This window comes from Crocuta crocuta, unplaced genomic scaffold, assembly GCF_008692635.1.
Source record: "Crocuta crocuta isolate KB4526 unplaced genomic scaffold, BGI_CrCroc_1.0 scaffold351, whole genome shotgun sequence".
Classification (NCBI taxonomy): domain Eukaryota; kingdom Metazoa; phylum Chordata; class Mammalia; order Carnivora; family Hyaenidae; genus Crocuta; species Crocuta crocuta.
The window spans coordinates 1,262,704-1,276,795 of NW_027530853.1; the positions used below are offsets into that span (position 1 = coordinate 1,262,704).

General features: G+C 46.3%; 1 protein-coding gene across 1 annotated transcript in view; it reads right to left on the reverse strand.

The window, feature by feature from the left end:
* CSMD2 (CUB and Sushi multiple domains 2) overlaps positions 1–13,144 on the reverse strand; it is a 543,202-nt gene extending 530,058 nt beyond the window's left edge. Inside the window, 3 exon segments of the mRNA XM_077769466.1 lie at positions 11,375–11,591; positions 12,343–12,514; positions 13,015–13,144. Coding sequence (XP_077625592.1) covers positions 11,375–11,591; positions 12,343–12,367 — 242 coding nt within the window. The 5' untranslated portion in view covers positions 12,368–12,514; positions 13,015–13,144.
* Positions 13,145–14,092: the final 948 nt, after the last annotated feature.

Consider the following 14,092-nt stretch of genomic DNA (forward strand, 5'->3'; position numbering starts at 1 on the left):
TAGGGCAGACATAATCCAAGAAGATTGGGAGTATTTTATAGTCCCTCTCCAGACATTTCCAGCATCCCTCAATCACACAATTTCAGAGCAGGAAGAAGTTCTGGAGTTTATCTGGATTTACACCTTCGACTGATAAGTCAGGAAGATGCTGCTGGGCCCGAGAAGGGACAGACTTGGTGAAGATCACAAGCAAGCCAAGAACCAAGCTGGATGGAACCCGGTCTCCTGGTCTCACACCTGGCTCTGGGCACCACATCCTGTGGCAGCTCAGACCCATACCAGGAAACAATAGCTTGGCTTTGGGTTCATTTAAAAGCTGACGATCAGTTTTCTTTTATATTTATTTTAATTCCAAGGGACCAAGGAACTCAGTACTTGGGAGGTGGTTTCTTAGGGTACCATTGCTACTGATGAACAGAGTAAAGGCTAGAATTACGTGTCCAAACTTGCCTCTACCCTGAGGACAGTATCCTGGGTTACTAGGGTCCTTGCACAGTGGTTTCTATTGCCTTAGAGGTTCAGGAAATAAGAGTTGAGGATAAACCAGGGGGCACTTTCCTAACTCAGCAACACCCCTGACAGCCACCACTTGCAAGAAAGGGGCAGATGAGGATCAAGGGGTGGCCAACTCCATTCTGGGGCAAGGCCACATCTTTGATCACCTCCTGGTATCACTGAGGGCAGAACCAGTCTTGAGGAGCAGTGAAGTAGCACAGCCTTTTGGCAAGAGATTCATGCTCCACGGGGCCTTAAATATTGGCTGCTATTAAATAGCAGACTTGGCGAACAAGCTAGGTGAAGCTTTGCCACAAAAACTGACTTTGACCTTGAACCACAGGGTCCTACTGTGAATGGAAAGATTGCTCAGGACCCCGACACTGCTGCCCACCTGGCTTATACATCACCTGCTGCCAACCCCTCCCCCCACCATGTCTGCCCAAACCCACCCTTTGGCATTAGGTGATGGAGCACATGGCTGCCCCATGGGTCACTGCAGTTGATTTCCTGAGCCACAAGCCAGGCAGACCCTGCTTCCCCCACTTCCACAACCCCTTTCAACCCTGGTGTAGTTGTGTGGACCTGTGTGAACTTGGCTGTCAAGCACATCTAGGACTTTGAACACAGTCACCCCAAGGCATGTAGCCTCTTTGAGACTCAGTTTCCTTAGCAATAAAAATGGAGGTATTAAGTCTTACCTCTGGGGAGATTGCAGAGTAAGTGAGATAGAGCACATAAAGCACCCGGCACAACAGGTAAATATTTATTCCAACCCCCTGGCTCTCCTCCAATTCCATCAAAGGCGGCACAGCTCATAGTCCCAAGGGGATAAATGGAATGTTCCCCCCCCCCCAAATCCTGCAGTGTTTCTTGGCCTAGTATTGCTCCCCAGATACCCTGGATCCCTAAAAATGGTCGGCAAACTCACCGGACACTTTAGTGGACCCCCAAAGCATGCCTGGTGAGAGATCATGAGCAAAGATGATTCCAGTAACCCAGAAAGACAGGCTGCCCTGTCCCAGGCAGCCCTCCCCAGCAATATCTGGCCAGCCTTGGCCTCCACACACTTCAGCTGTTTCCTTATTAATCACAGATTAACTTTCCTGGTTAAATACAAAGGTTCTACCAACAGGTTTGCCTCCGGATGGCAAATCTGCCAGCATTTAGGGTGAATCAAACATATTTACTTTTCAGATGTTAGGGGTTTGATAAAATCCATAATGCCTTTGGCCTCAAGCCCTCTTCCTATTAATTATTAAGCCCTTGTGTGTTTCGAGGGTAATTGAATCCATGTTTCTAATTAGTTTACACTTAATTCATCAGAACAATTTTTAAAGGGCTGATGGATGTCCCAATAAGCCTCACGGGCAGTTTAATGAATCTTTATTTAAAAAGAAATTGGACACCTACCAAACTGTTAACAGGGGTTACCTCCTGGGAGTAAGTCTGGGACAGGGCCTGGGAAAGGAGGCATTTACCTTTTTTTACTTTATACACCACTGGAATGCTTGACTTTTCCAAAGTAGTGAGCACTTATTACTTTCACTATTTTAAAGAAACTGCTTTAAAAAGGAGAATGGAATGAATTTTTTAAAAGGAAATGAAATACATCCAATATACTAAGAAAGCATTTTGGTGTGGGGGGGAAATGCCTCATTTCTTTCTGGCTCCAAGAGACCCATGGTCCACTCCTCCTTCAACCCCCTGGTAGCTTAGAGACTTCAGATGCTTACCTAACTCATGCAGGAAAAATGAACACGCTCATTTCACAGGGGTGCTGCTGAATGATTAGATAACGCATGAAATCCCTGTTTAAATCCTTTCTGGGTGTCCCCGCTTCCCTAAAAATATGTGACAAGTTCCCCAGCACAGCATATAGGGCCCTGGTGATCTGGCCTGGCCACACCCCAGCTCTGCACTACAGCGCCCCCAGGATGAACCCACCGTCAGCCTGCATCTCGCCCTCTCTTGGTTTTACCTGGACCTCTACACATACTATTCTCTTAGTTCGAAACACTGTCCCCATCCCACGCTCCATGCCCTTCCTCCAGAAAGCATTCATTTATTCATTCCCTGAATATTGTTGAGCACCTTCTATAGGCCAGGCCCTGGGTATACAATGGAGAATAAAATAGAAACAGCCTCTGCAGTCAAGGAGTGTACAGTCCTGTGGGAGATGGGCATAAATCAAATACTCACACATATGCACATGTAAACCATGAAGGAGGGATACACAGTAATCTGAGGAGGGTAATCATAGGCAGATCTGACCAGGTTGAGGAGTCGGGGTGTCTCCGGGGAGTCTCTGAGTGAAAAATTGACAAGTGAGATGAGGTTTGAAGAACCAGTAACCAATAACTAAGCAAAGGGGCAGATCGAGGGAGAACATTCCAGGCCAATAGATCAGCATCTACAAAGAGCTCCCTCGAGGCTGTCAGCTTCCCCGGTCAGGGCATGTAGCATCCAGGACTAGCATTGCCTCTGTTTTATTCTGTCTCCCTAAAGAGACTGGAGGCTCCTTGGAAGCAGAGGCTGTGTTGTGAACTGCTATATCCCCAACAGTTGGCGTTGCTGGTAGGCATTCCATAAATGTTGAATAAATGGAATGAATGAGTGCGTCTTGCATGGCGGCTGGCCCATGAGAGGTGTTCAGCGTCACCATTTCTTCTTTCCCCTTTCCAGCATCCTCCCCCAATTTCAGTCAGGCACAGAAAGGAGGCTCCCTCCTCCCCAGGGGCCCTTCCAGCCGCCTCCCACACAGGAGAGCACATTCTCAAGGCACTCTGGGGAGAAGACTCTCCAAGGACAGCCCTACTGATGTGCAAGGAACTCTTTTTCAGGAATCCAAACAAGACAAGTCCTTCAGGGGCCTCTGCTGTGATACATATTTATAAGAAGACAGTAAATCTGGCAAATTTGTGGATTTTTTACAACTTCCAAACAGGTGTCTAACGCCAGTTGAGTGAAATCTGCAACCAGCCCAGAATGACTTAAATTGCATTTCCACCTTAGGCAGATGACAGAATGCGTATTGCCAGTAATTGAGGGAACGAGTTGTAGTGTTTCCCATAACTTGAGCCCAAATGTCTAAATTAAGGGATGCTTAGCTGTGCTTAACTGGTGCAGTCATCACCAGCGCTCTGTAAACCCTCCAGTATACAGTGACGCTGTTTATTAGCAGTGTCTCCGTAGATTACGTCTGCTCGCGTTTCATTAGAAAACTTCATCCCACATTAAAACCGCAATGCAATAGGGTGTTTGCCAGCATGGAAAGGCCATCTAATTGTGCCAAAGCAGAGATGTGGGGATTGTTGCAGTAATTCATCCGGGCAGAGCTGACACTGCATTATCTGGAAGGTTCTTTGTTCTTTTCTTGCTAATTTCCAAACTCCTACAGGCTCTCTGGCTTTCAAGACCAGCTTCTACTCTCGCTTCCCACCCTGATCCATTATGAGAAGAATCTGATCAGCTTCTATTGTAAATTTAATTTCAAGCAGCCAGACGCTGCCTCCTGGCACCCTGGGATGTTGCTGCTTGTGAATAGCTCTAGATGAAATGTGAGATGCTTTCAAGAAGATGGCTCTGAACTCCTGGTACAGAAAGGGAGTCGCTGGGAGATGAATGGCATCTGCATATAGAACGAGCCATGCGCAGTGTGTCGACTGGCACCTCTTCATTAACAATGCCAGGTGCAGCTGTTGGCACAAAACACCACTGAGAGCTCCCCATTTTGCAGGGAAGGAAACTGAGGCTCTGGCTCAGATGAGTTGTTTCACTTGTCCAATGTTCCTGACATTGAAATCGGATTGAATCTAAGTATGTCTGACGCCAAAGGCCTTAACTCCTCCATTGCCTGCATCAGGATTTCTCAACCTCAGCGCTCCTGGCATTTATCCTGGGGGCTGTCCTAGGCATGGCAGGATGTTTAGCAGCATCCCTTGACCTTGACCCACCAGATGCCATAGCCCCCTCTCCAGTTGTGACACCCAAAAATGTCTCCAGACATCGCCAGATGTCCCCTGGGGGTTGAGAACCACTGCTCCACCACATGACTTGTACATTTACTGGGGGGAGGGGAAGGTTTGTGTGTCTTTTTGCTTAATGGTGTTTTCTGATTTTCTGCTACAACTATACAAGTATTCCTTTTGTTTATTTTTTTTATAAATTTTTAAGTTTTTTTTCCTTAAATAGTTTATTGTCAAGTTGGTTTACATATAACACCCAGTGCTCATCCCAACAAGTGCCCTCCTCCATGCCCATCACTCCCCTTCCCCTCTCCCCCACCCCCATCAGCCCTCAGTTTGTTCTCAGCATTTATTTTTGAGAGAGAGAGAGAGCCAGAGCCAGAGCATAAGTGGGGGAGGAGCAGAGAGAGGGAGACACAGTATCGGAAGCAGGCTCTAGGCTCTGAGCTGTCAGCACAGAGCCTGATGCGGGGCTCAAACTCACCAACTATGAGATCATGACCTGAGCTGAAGTCGAACGCTTAAAGGACTGAGCCACCCAGCGTCCCTCCTTTTGTTTATATCTTATCACAACTCAAAGTGATTTACATACATTATTTAATTTAACCCTCACCAACTGACCTATGAAGCAGATATTGATATACCCATTTCATAGATGTGGATGCTGAGGTGAAGAGTCAAAGTGAGTGGTGGATGCCCAGAGGCTAAGGAACACCTACAACTCAAGCTCATGTCTTCCACCATCACTTCACTGCATGACTCTGACACAGCAAAGCATGATGGGAGGCTTGACTTGCAGCCTCATGGAGCTTAGTCTCTAACCAGGAAGGAAGCTTATTGCTCATAACACAACCCATGAACAAGCAGCTGGAGAAAGGTGAGTTTAAAGGGGGTTGGGGGTTGGGGTGAGGAGATGACTCTTCAGCCTTTTGCCAGAATGCACACATAGAGTGAAAAAGATCGGTGTTGGAGTAAGAGAAGAAAAGAGAGATGCGTTAAAAAATGCATACACAGCAGACCTGGAAAACTTAAGCCTGTCAAGTTTTAGACAGTGAACGCAGAAAACCATGAGCTACACAGGCAGAAAGAAACCTGCTAGAGGCTTCCTGGTGGTCCAACATGCTCAGTGATTCAGTGAGCGACTGCCCTGAGCCCATTTCCTTCTTCAGTGTCTGTGCTCCACACCTGCGTCCTGTGATCTAAAAAGTCTAGTGACTGGGCCACCGATGAAATGTCAGGACAGCCACCAAAGCCCTCAAGAGCAGTCCGACTTCCTAGGACCCGGGCAGGGAAGGATGCAAATAATGCTGATGGAGCACTAAGGGATCTGCAACAGGTGGCTGACATACACCCACCCTGTAAGATGGGCAGTGTGACTTCCACTTTATAGGTCAGGCTCCGAGAAGCCAAACCTTGCACAGATCACAGCATTAATAAACACAGAACCTACCTGCGTATAAATTAAGGCTTGCCCCCACTGTACTCTACTGTTTCACAGAAAGACAACGTGCACTAGATGAATAAATTAAAATGTCAGTACAGAAAAGACTCTGCTGTGCCATGAGAACATGTTTTCCTGGAGACTGGAATTCACTGCACATTGATCTCTCTTGTTTTCCGCTTCCAAGCCGGATACTGTGGACTCATCCTCTACCTCTTTCTTCTTATTTCCACTCCACAGGTCCTTATAAATCCGCCCTAACTTCAGGGACAATGACAATGCCTTTCCATTAACATCATACAGAGCCACGATGTCTTCTCTTCACTGATCTAGCTCAGGCCACCACTGTCTCCTGCCTGGCCTGGCAGTCTACCAGCCTGGCCCCTAATCCAGTGTATTTTCCCCAGTGCAGCCAGACTGTGCCAAAATCTTCTGCTTAAAACCTTCATTTGGGGGTGCCTGGGTGGCTCAGTCAGTTAAGCGTCTGACTCTTGATTTCGGCTCAGGTTATGATCTCATGGTTCATGGGTTCAAGCCACATACTGGGTTCTGTGCTGACAGCACAGACCCTGCTTGAGTTCTCTCTCTCCCTCTCTCTGTCCCTCCCCTGCTCTCTCTCTCTCTCTCTCTCTGTTTCTCTCTCTCTCAAAATAAATAAATAAACTTTACAAAAACACCTTCACTTTGAAGGGCATCTAGTACACACCTATAGCTAACATCACATTTAACAGTGAAAGACTGAATGTTTTAAGGTCAGAAGCAAGGCAAGGATGTCCAGTCTTACTACTTCTAGTCAAGATTGTACTGTAAGATCTTATCCAGAGCAATGAAGCAAAAAATAAATAAATAAAAGACATCTAGATAGTAAAAGAAAAACTAAAATATTTATTCGCAGATATAAAATAGCATCAGAACTATCAATAAGTTCAGCAAGGTCATGGGACATAAGACCAACATACAAAAACCAGTTGTATTTCTATATATTAGCAGTGAGTAATCCAAAATAAAATAAAATAAAAAATAATTCAGGGTGCCTGGGTGGCTCAGTCGGTTAAGTATCCGACTTCAGCTCAGGTCATGATCTTGTGGTTTGTGGGTTCAAGCCCCACATTAGGCTCTGTGCTGACAGCTCAGAGTCTGGAGCTTGCTTTGGATTCTGTGTCTTGCTCTCTCCCTCTGCCTCTCCCCTGCCCATGCTCAGTCTCTCTCTCTCTCAAAAATAAATAAACATTAAAAAAAAATTTTTGAAAACAACAGCATCCAAATGAATACAAATGAAATTTCTAGTTCAAGAGGGAAATTTCCTGTTCAAGCCAAGCCAACATGTTAAACTCTCCTTTAATCTACTCCCCTAAGTTCTCATGGAAATAATCAAAGGTATATTACAAGAAGCCAATATAAATGTCCATTCTAGAAAGTAGGGAAGGGAGGCAGGTATCTACCTGCTACAGACACTAAGGAATTTCTACAAGATGTCATGCCAGTAAGACTCAATTAAATAAAATGCCTGGCCAGACAAGATGTTGACAGAGAAATACACCTTAAAATGTGTTCTCAAGAAGCAATTCAACCACTAGTTGAATCAAAATCACAGAAAAGGCAAAGAAAACTTGCACTTGAAAGTAGAGAAAAGAATGGGGCACCTGAGTGTCTCAGCCAGTTACATGTCAGATGCTTGGTTTCAGCTCACGTTATGATTTCATGGTTCATGGGATTGAGCCCCACATCTGGCTTCGTGCTAACAGCACAGGGCCTGCTTAGGATTCTCTCTCTCTCTCTCTCTCTGCCCCTCCCCCCACTTCCTCAAGCACTCTTGATCTCTCTCAAAATAAATAAATAAACTTAAGAAAAACGTTTACAAAGAGAAAATAGAGGAAAGGAAATCATAGTAAGAAAACTTAAAACCAAAAAGCATGAAGTATTAAACTAGAGCAGACACACAGGTTATCACCAAAAAAAACGGTGAGTAGATTAAGCTTTCCCATTAAAGAATAAAGACTCTTAGTAAAGGTTTCAAAATAAGAATCCAACGACATTATGTACTAAGAGATAGACCTAAAACAATGGCAGAAATATTAAAAACAGCCGAATTGGGAAAGAGGGGGACCCAATAAATGCAAACCTAAAAAGAAAATGAAGGGGATTGTATTAGCATCAAAGTAGAATTTAAGACAAAAAATTGGAGGAATAAAGATAACTTTTATATTTAAAAAATCAAATTCACTTTCAGATCTAATGTTTAAATATACATGCTGAAGAGTAATACATACCAAAATATATAAAGTATAATTTTACCAAAGTATATAAAGTAAAAACTTAGAAATAAAAGGGGAAATTGACAAGAACAATGGCAAAAACGTGAAAACAATGCATTGCTTATCCTTGAAAAACACCATTCAGACAATAAGAAATTAGAAAAAACACTGCATAATGTTAATAACATGAATTTTTCACATATGTTCTTTCAAATACTCATACAACACTTAGGAAAAAAATGATCTTGTGCTGTGGGGGAAAAAGTCAACAAATTGTCCTAAGTAGAAACCATCATCTGAGGGTGCCTGAGTGGCTCAGTCGGTTAAGTGACCAACTTCCGCCCAGGTCATGATCTCACGGTGCATGGGTTCGAGCCCTGCATTGGGCTCTGTGCTGACAGCTAGCTCAGAGCCTGGAGCCTGTTTCAAACTCTGTATCTCCCTCTCTCTGCAACCCTCCCCTGCTCACTCTGTCTCTCAGAAATAAATAAAGCATTAAAAAAATTTTTTTAAAAAAGAAATCATCATCTGATCATAATGCAATACAACTAGATAATGATGTTATAAGTATAAAAAATATTACGGGGAAATCTGAGGGGAAAAAACACCCAGAGTCAAAGTAGGCACAAAACCACAATTAGAGACTCTTCTTAAATTAACGACTATCCATCAAAATTTATGGGATATGGTCAAAGTTATACTTAGGGGAAAATGTCTCTTAATGTTTTTATTATCAAACAAGAAATAATGAAACTAATTCAATTCGTGAAATCAGCAAAAGAGCAACATTAGCCTAAGGTAAGAAGGAGAAAACAAATGAATAAAGATAAAGGCAGCAATGAATTAGAGAACAGAGAAAGAATAAAATTGATAGCCCTACAGGTGGAATGTTAAAAAAAAAAAACAATAAAATAGGCAAACTTCTGACAAGACTAATTGAGTAAAAAGAAAGAAAACACAAACACATAGGAGCAGAGGCAAGAAAGAAGGTGTGCTTCCAGACACAGTCGAGACGGGAAACCGTGTGTGGACCTAGGCTGAGACCCTTGACAATCTCCATAAAATGGATGATTTCCTGGATAAACATACATATGGAAACTGATTCATGAATAAGAGAAAAACCTGATAACCATGCAAAATCATGAAAACAATGGACGAGGAGCCAAGATCCCCACCAAACACACACTTGCTGTCCTCCCACTCCCACCCCCACCCCACCCCCAAAGGAGATCCATTCCAAAACCTTCCAGAAGTGCACATTCCACTCTTTCCTGCCATTAGGGCTGCCCTCTGGGATTACTTCCCCTCTTACTGTCCTCCAAGGGGAGAGGTCCTCTGGCTGCGGGGCCCCTAAGAGGCACAGCACTCTTTCCAGCCCTTCCCCTCTGCCAAGCCTGCATGCCCCCGGCTACTGAAATGAACTGCGATGAGCAGATCGGGAAGGTGATGGGAAAGAAGAACCCAAGGAGGGATGACGTGGTGAGGGTGCAAACCCGGGAGCCTCCCCCTCAAACGTGGCTGGTCGGCCAGAGAGGACTATGTTGGGGCCGGACACATGTCCAGGGCCTCCCCACTACCAGCATCACCTCCCCGCCCTTCCGGGCCAGAGCAATCCCCCACCTCCAGTGGGTCTTCTGCCCTTCACTCTCAGGGTGAGCAAACCCAACGTCAGAAAACAGAGGTTTGACCACATCCGTGTGGACGTGAGTGGAAGGTAAGCCAGGTAGTCTCCAGCTGGCAGAAGTGGAGTCTGCCTTCAGGTGTCCACACTCGGACCAAGCCCCCATTAGCCTTTCTATCTTTCAAGGCCATTCAACATTCATCAAAAGTAGACACAGGTGTCTGCAAATGGTGTCCCCTGAGCTCAGCATCTGACGGTGAGGCCTCACTCCCTTGTAACCTTGTCCAGTGTCATGGTGTTATGCCCCGAGTTTCCCAATTTTTTATCTCTAGCCCCAGTGTCTCTGAACTCTAAACTCACATATTCATGTCCATGCCTGTCTCCTCCATTAGCATGTAGATTTAGATTTGCTCACTGCTGCATCCCTCGCACCCAGGCCAGTGTCTGGAATATAAGAGGTGCTCTTGAAATATTTGTGGAATGAATAAATGAAGAGGACTCCAGTCTCTTCCCCGAATTTTCAATGAAGACCTACTGTGTGCTGAAGCTGCTGTATGTCAAGGCAAGATGGATAAGCCCAGGTTTGTCCAGGAGGAACTACCAATCAGAGGGGCCCCAGCTGCCCCCACTCCTGCTGCAGGCTTGGCAGCCTCACCTTTGCACTGCCCTGAGAGGGCAGAGGGTGGGAGAGAAGAGGGCTGGTGCTACCCTATAAATGTTGTTTGTGACCTTGCTCCAGGAGCTCGCAAGCTGAGGGCACAGAAGCATCTTTAAACAAAACCTTGAGAGTTAAAGCACTTGCCAAGAAACCAATCATTACTGTTCCATTCATTAGCACCCCGAGTTCCCCATGGCTTGGCTGGTAAACCACTGACCCTTTGGCTCCCTAGGGAACCCAGAGCCTGGCTGGCAGAACCATGCCACAGAGCATGGCAGACCACCAGATCAGCAAAACCTGGGGAGCTAGGACTCTTGGGCCTTGACTTTCGTCCCAGACAAGCCTGCCCTGTCTGCACAAGCAGTAACCTCCCTTCCCATCTCCCTCCTTGATGTGAACTCTCCCTCTTGGAAGCCAGCTCAGGGATGCAGCGGGGGGCGCGGGGTGGGGCGGGGCAGGAAAGTGCTCTCCATAGTTTTCTCTTCCAATAACCAGGATGAGGTTTGAGAGAGTGGGAATTTTGCCCCAAACTCCCTATTCTACACCCATGGTCAAGGCCATGCAAACGCAAGGTCAATTCCAATGATAAGAGATATAGTTACTATCAGCCTGCAACACATATCTGCTGGGTCTAAGGGGACAAAACAGATTTCCATGCGTGCAAAGAATATACATCAATAGATATACACACAAACACACCAATCCGTGCAAAATCAGTCTCAATAGACTCGAATTTCTCTGTAACGCTTTGCGTCTTCTGTCTTATCTTCCCAAGTACATGACCCATCAGGCTTGTCTACTGGGCACTTTCAATCTGGAGAAATGGCTCTGGAAATGTAAAGAAAGCCTAAGAATTGAGGGCAGACCCCATAAGAGCAGAGGTCTTTGCTGGCAAGTGAGCTTGGCTCTCAGGGCCCACCCGGTGGCCGCGGGTACCTGGTTCGCAGGTTCTCTGGCTGGGGCGGGCCGTCAAACACTGACAGGACGTCAAAGTCCTCCTCCAGGGCAAAGGACTGGAACACGAGCTGGATCCTGTGCTGGTCCTCCGCCGTGATGGTCCACGTGCAGTTGGCGTAATTGGGGTAGCCATACGGGAACCCTGGGCTCTCAACTGTCCCATTGGGACCCTGCAGCTGGAATGTGCAGTTCTGGCCTGGGAGAGAGAAAGTGCACAGATCAGTAAGGCCAGAACTCTCAGAAGCTTCCAGAGAAATGGGAGCAATGTTAACCTACTCTCCCAAGCACTTCCCAAGCCACCCCGGGCGTGGCGCGGAGGGAGGGAAGATGGGTGACAGATGGAGCATGAGCTTGCCTGCATCGTGCATTGTGCAGGTGATAAAACGTGCATTGTTGCACTTGAGCCTCGGAATGACTAAGGCTCAGAGAGTTGAAACTAAAAGCAACCAGACCAGACAGAAGGCAGGCTTCTCCTCTGGAGCATCAAATGCTGGAACAACAATTCGCAACCTTCTCCATTTTCCACACCCTCTTGAGTCTCCCAGCCCCTCTGCTGAGCTGCTGTCTGTCCTGCCCTGCACTGAAAACAAAGCCACAAGGGGGAATCCTCTGGTCCAATCTGCCCCACGCTGTCCTCCTTCCCACGGTGGAGGAACCACCCCTGCTACAGTCTAAACATGATCGTCCCCTGTGCCCTTCGGATCCCGTCCCCATTTCACCCTTTAGAAACTGACCCATGCTTCTCTCTCACATATGCTACTCGTGCTCCATCATTTCCTCTCTGCTGAAGCCTTCCCATCCTAAGTGGGCTTGGGACTCCATCCCTAAGAAAACAATTCCCACTGCACTCCCTCCAGCCCCGTCTCTCTCTTACCCTTCACTGCCAGATTTCTAGAAAACACAATCTGTCTATACTTTCTGTCTCCATTTCCTTACTTCCCACTCACCCTCCAGCTCTGTCACTTCTGCCATCAGGTCCTATTGATCCACTCAAACAGGTGTGCTTAGGTCACTGCTGGGTGCAGCGGATATTCTCCAGTCTTCACTTTAACAGACTTCTCTCTCTCTCTGCTGCCTCTAAGGCTGTTGCTCACACACACTCTCCTTCTGGAAACACCCCTGCGGGGCCAGAGCATCTCAGACTTCACCGTGCATGCACACCACCTGGGCGCCTGCCTGAGATGTGAATTCTGACCCTTCCAGGAGACAGGCTGTTCGTCTTACTGGATCCCCGGTGATACAAGGACGCTGCTGCCTGGGGACCACACTTGGAGCAGCGTGGTGCCAGGCTTCCTCCCATGCCACCAGCTGCTCCTTCCTTCCTCCCCTGCTCTTTCTCTGGCTCCTTTCCAAGGTCCATGTTGGGACCTCTCCTCTGTGTGTAGTCTAGAGGACCTCCCCATTTGCCCACTGACAGCCTACAACTTCACAGTGGAGGCCAGACTTCCCTCTGAGCTCCGGCCCCGACATCTCCTTTGGGAGGCTCAGACTTGTGATGTCCCCCTCCTGCCCTCTCCTCTGACCCTTCCTCTCCATCACAACCCCACAGGCATCTACTACCCTGTCCCCTCCACTCTCCCCGACTCATGCCAGTCTCTCCCTTGGACTACCGTAATAACCTTCTAATTGGTCCACCGTGTTTAATCTGGTCTTTGCCAACACTCCAGCCAGGGGTGTCTTATTCAAAACAGACATCTGATCTGGTTACTTCCCCTTCCCCCTGACCTACACCAAATCTTCCATGGCTCCTCATTGCTATTCAATAAGGAAACATCACTTGTAGACTTGGGAGGGTCACTGCATGGTCTGGCTCTTAGTGACCTCATAGACCCAGTGTCCACTAGCTGTCCAGTCAAACCCCACCCTCTCAGTCCTCTGTACCAGCCATGCTATCTTCCTGCAGAGCCACAGGACCTTTGCATATGCTCTTCTCTCTTCCTAGAATACTCTTCCCTACCTTCTGGGCATATTTACCTTTCAGATCTCAGTCCAGTGTCTCTCCTTAACTAGCTCAACACTCTTATTACATCTTCTCATGACACCATAACCTCTCCTTGATAGCAATTATCATAGAAGCAAATTTCCATACTTCCACGTGATTATTTCATAAGTATCTGTCTTCTTGCCAGGCTGTAAGCTCCATGAGAAGACAGACCATATGTGAGTTTTCCCATCTCTGAATCCACACCCCAAGCTCAGTACCACGCACATGGTAAATTCCCAATAATTTAATATATGGCTTCTATTTAGTGAATGTTTGGTTAGACACTCTTCTAAGAACTTTACATATATTGAGTTGTTTAAGATTCATAACCACCCTGTAAGGTGGATACTATTAATATTATCTCCATTGAACAAATGAAAAACTAAGGCAAAGAGATACTAAGGAATGGAGCCCAAGTCACATGATTATTCACAGATGGGATTCACACGTGAGCCGCCGCTTGAGACCAACCTCCTTAACCATGATGCTGATAATTGAACTCAAGACTAATTTTTTTAAGCCCACTTCAGGGATTAGCTGACAAAGGACAGTTAATCTCTGAAATGACTTTAATATTGAGAAATCTCTTAACACAAAGTATCCCATTAACAAGAGGAAAAAAAGCTAAAGTCTTCTGAATAAATGCTAAATGGGCATTTAATAAAATTAGACATATAACCCTGATTAAAAGAAGCATTTGGAACTAGAAAAAA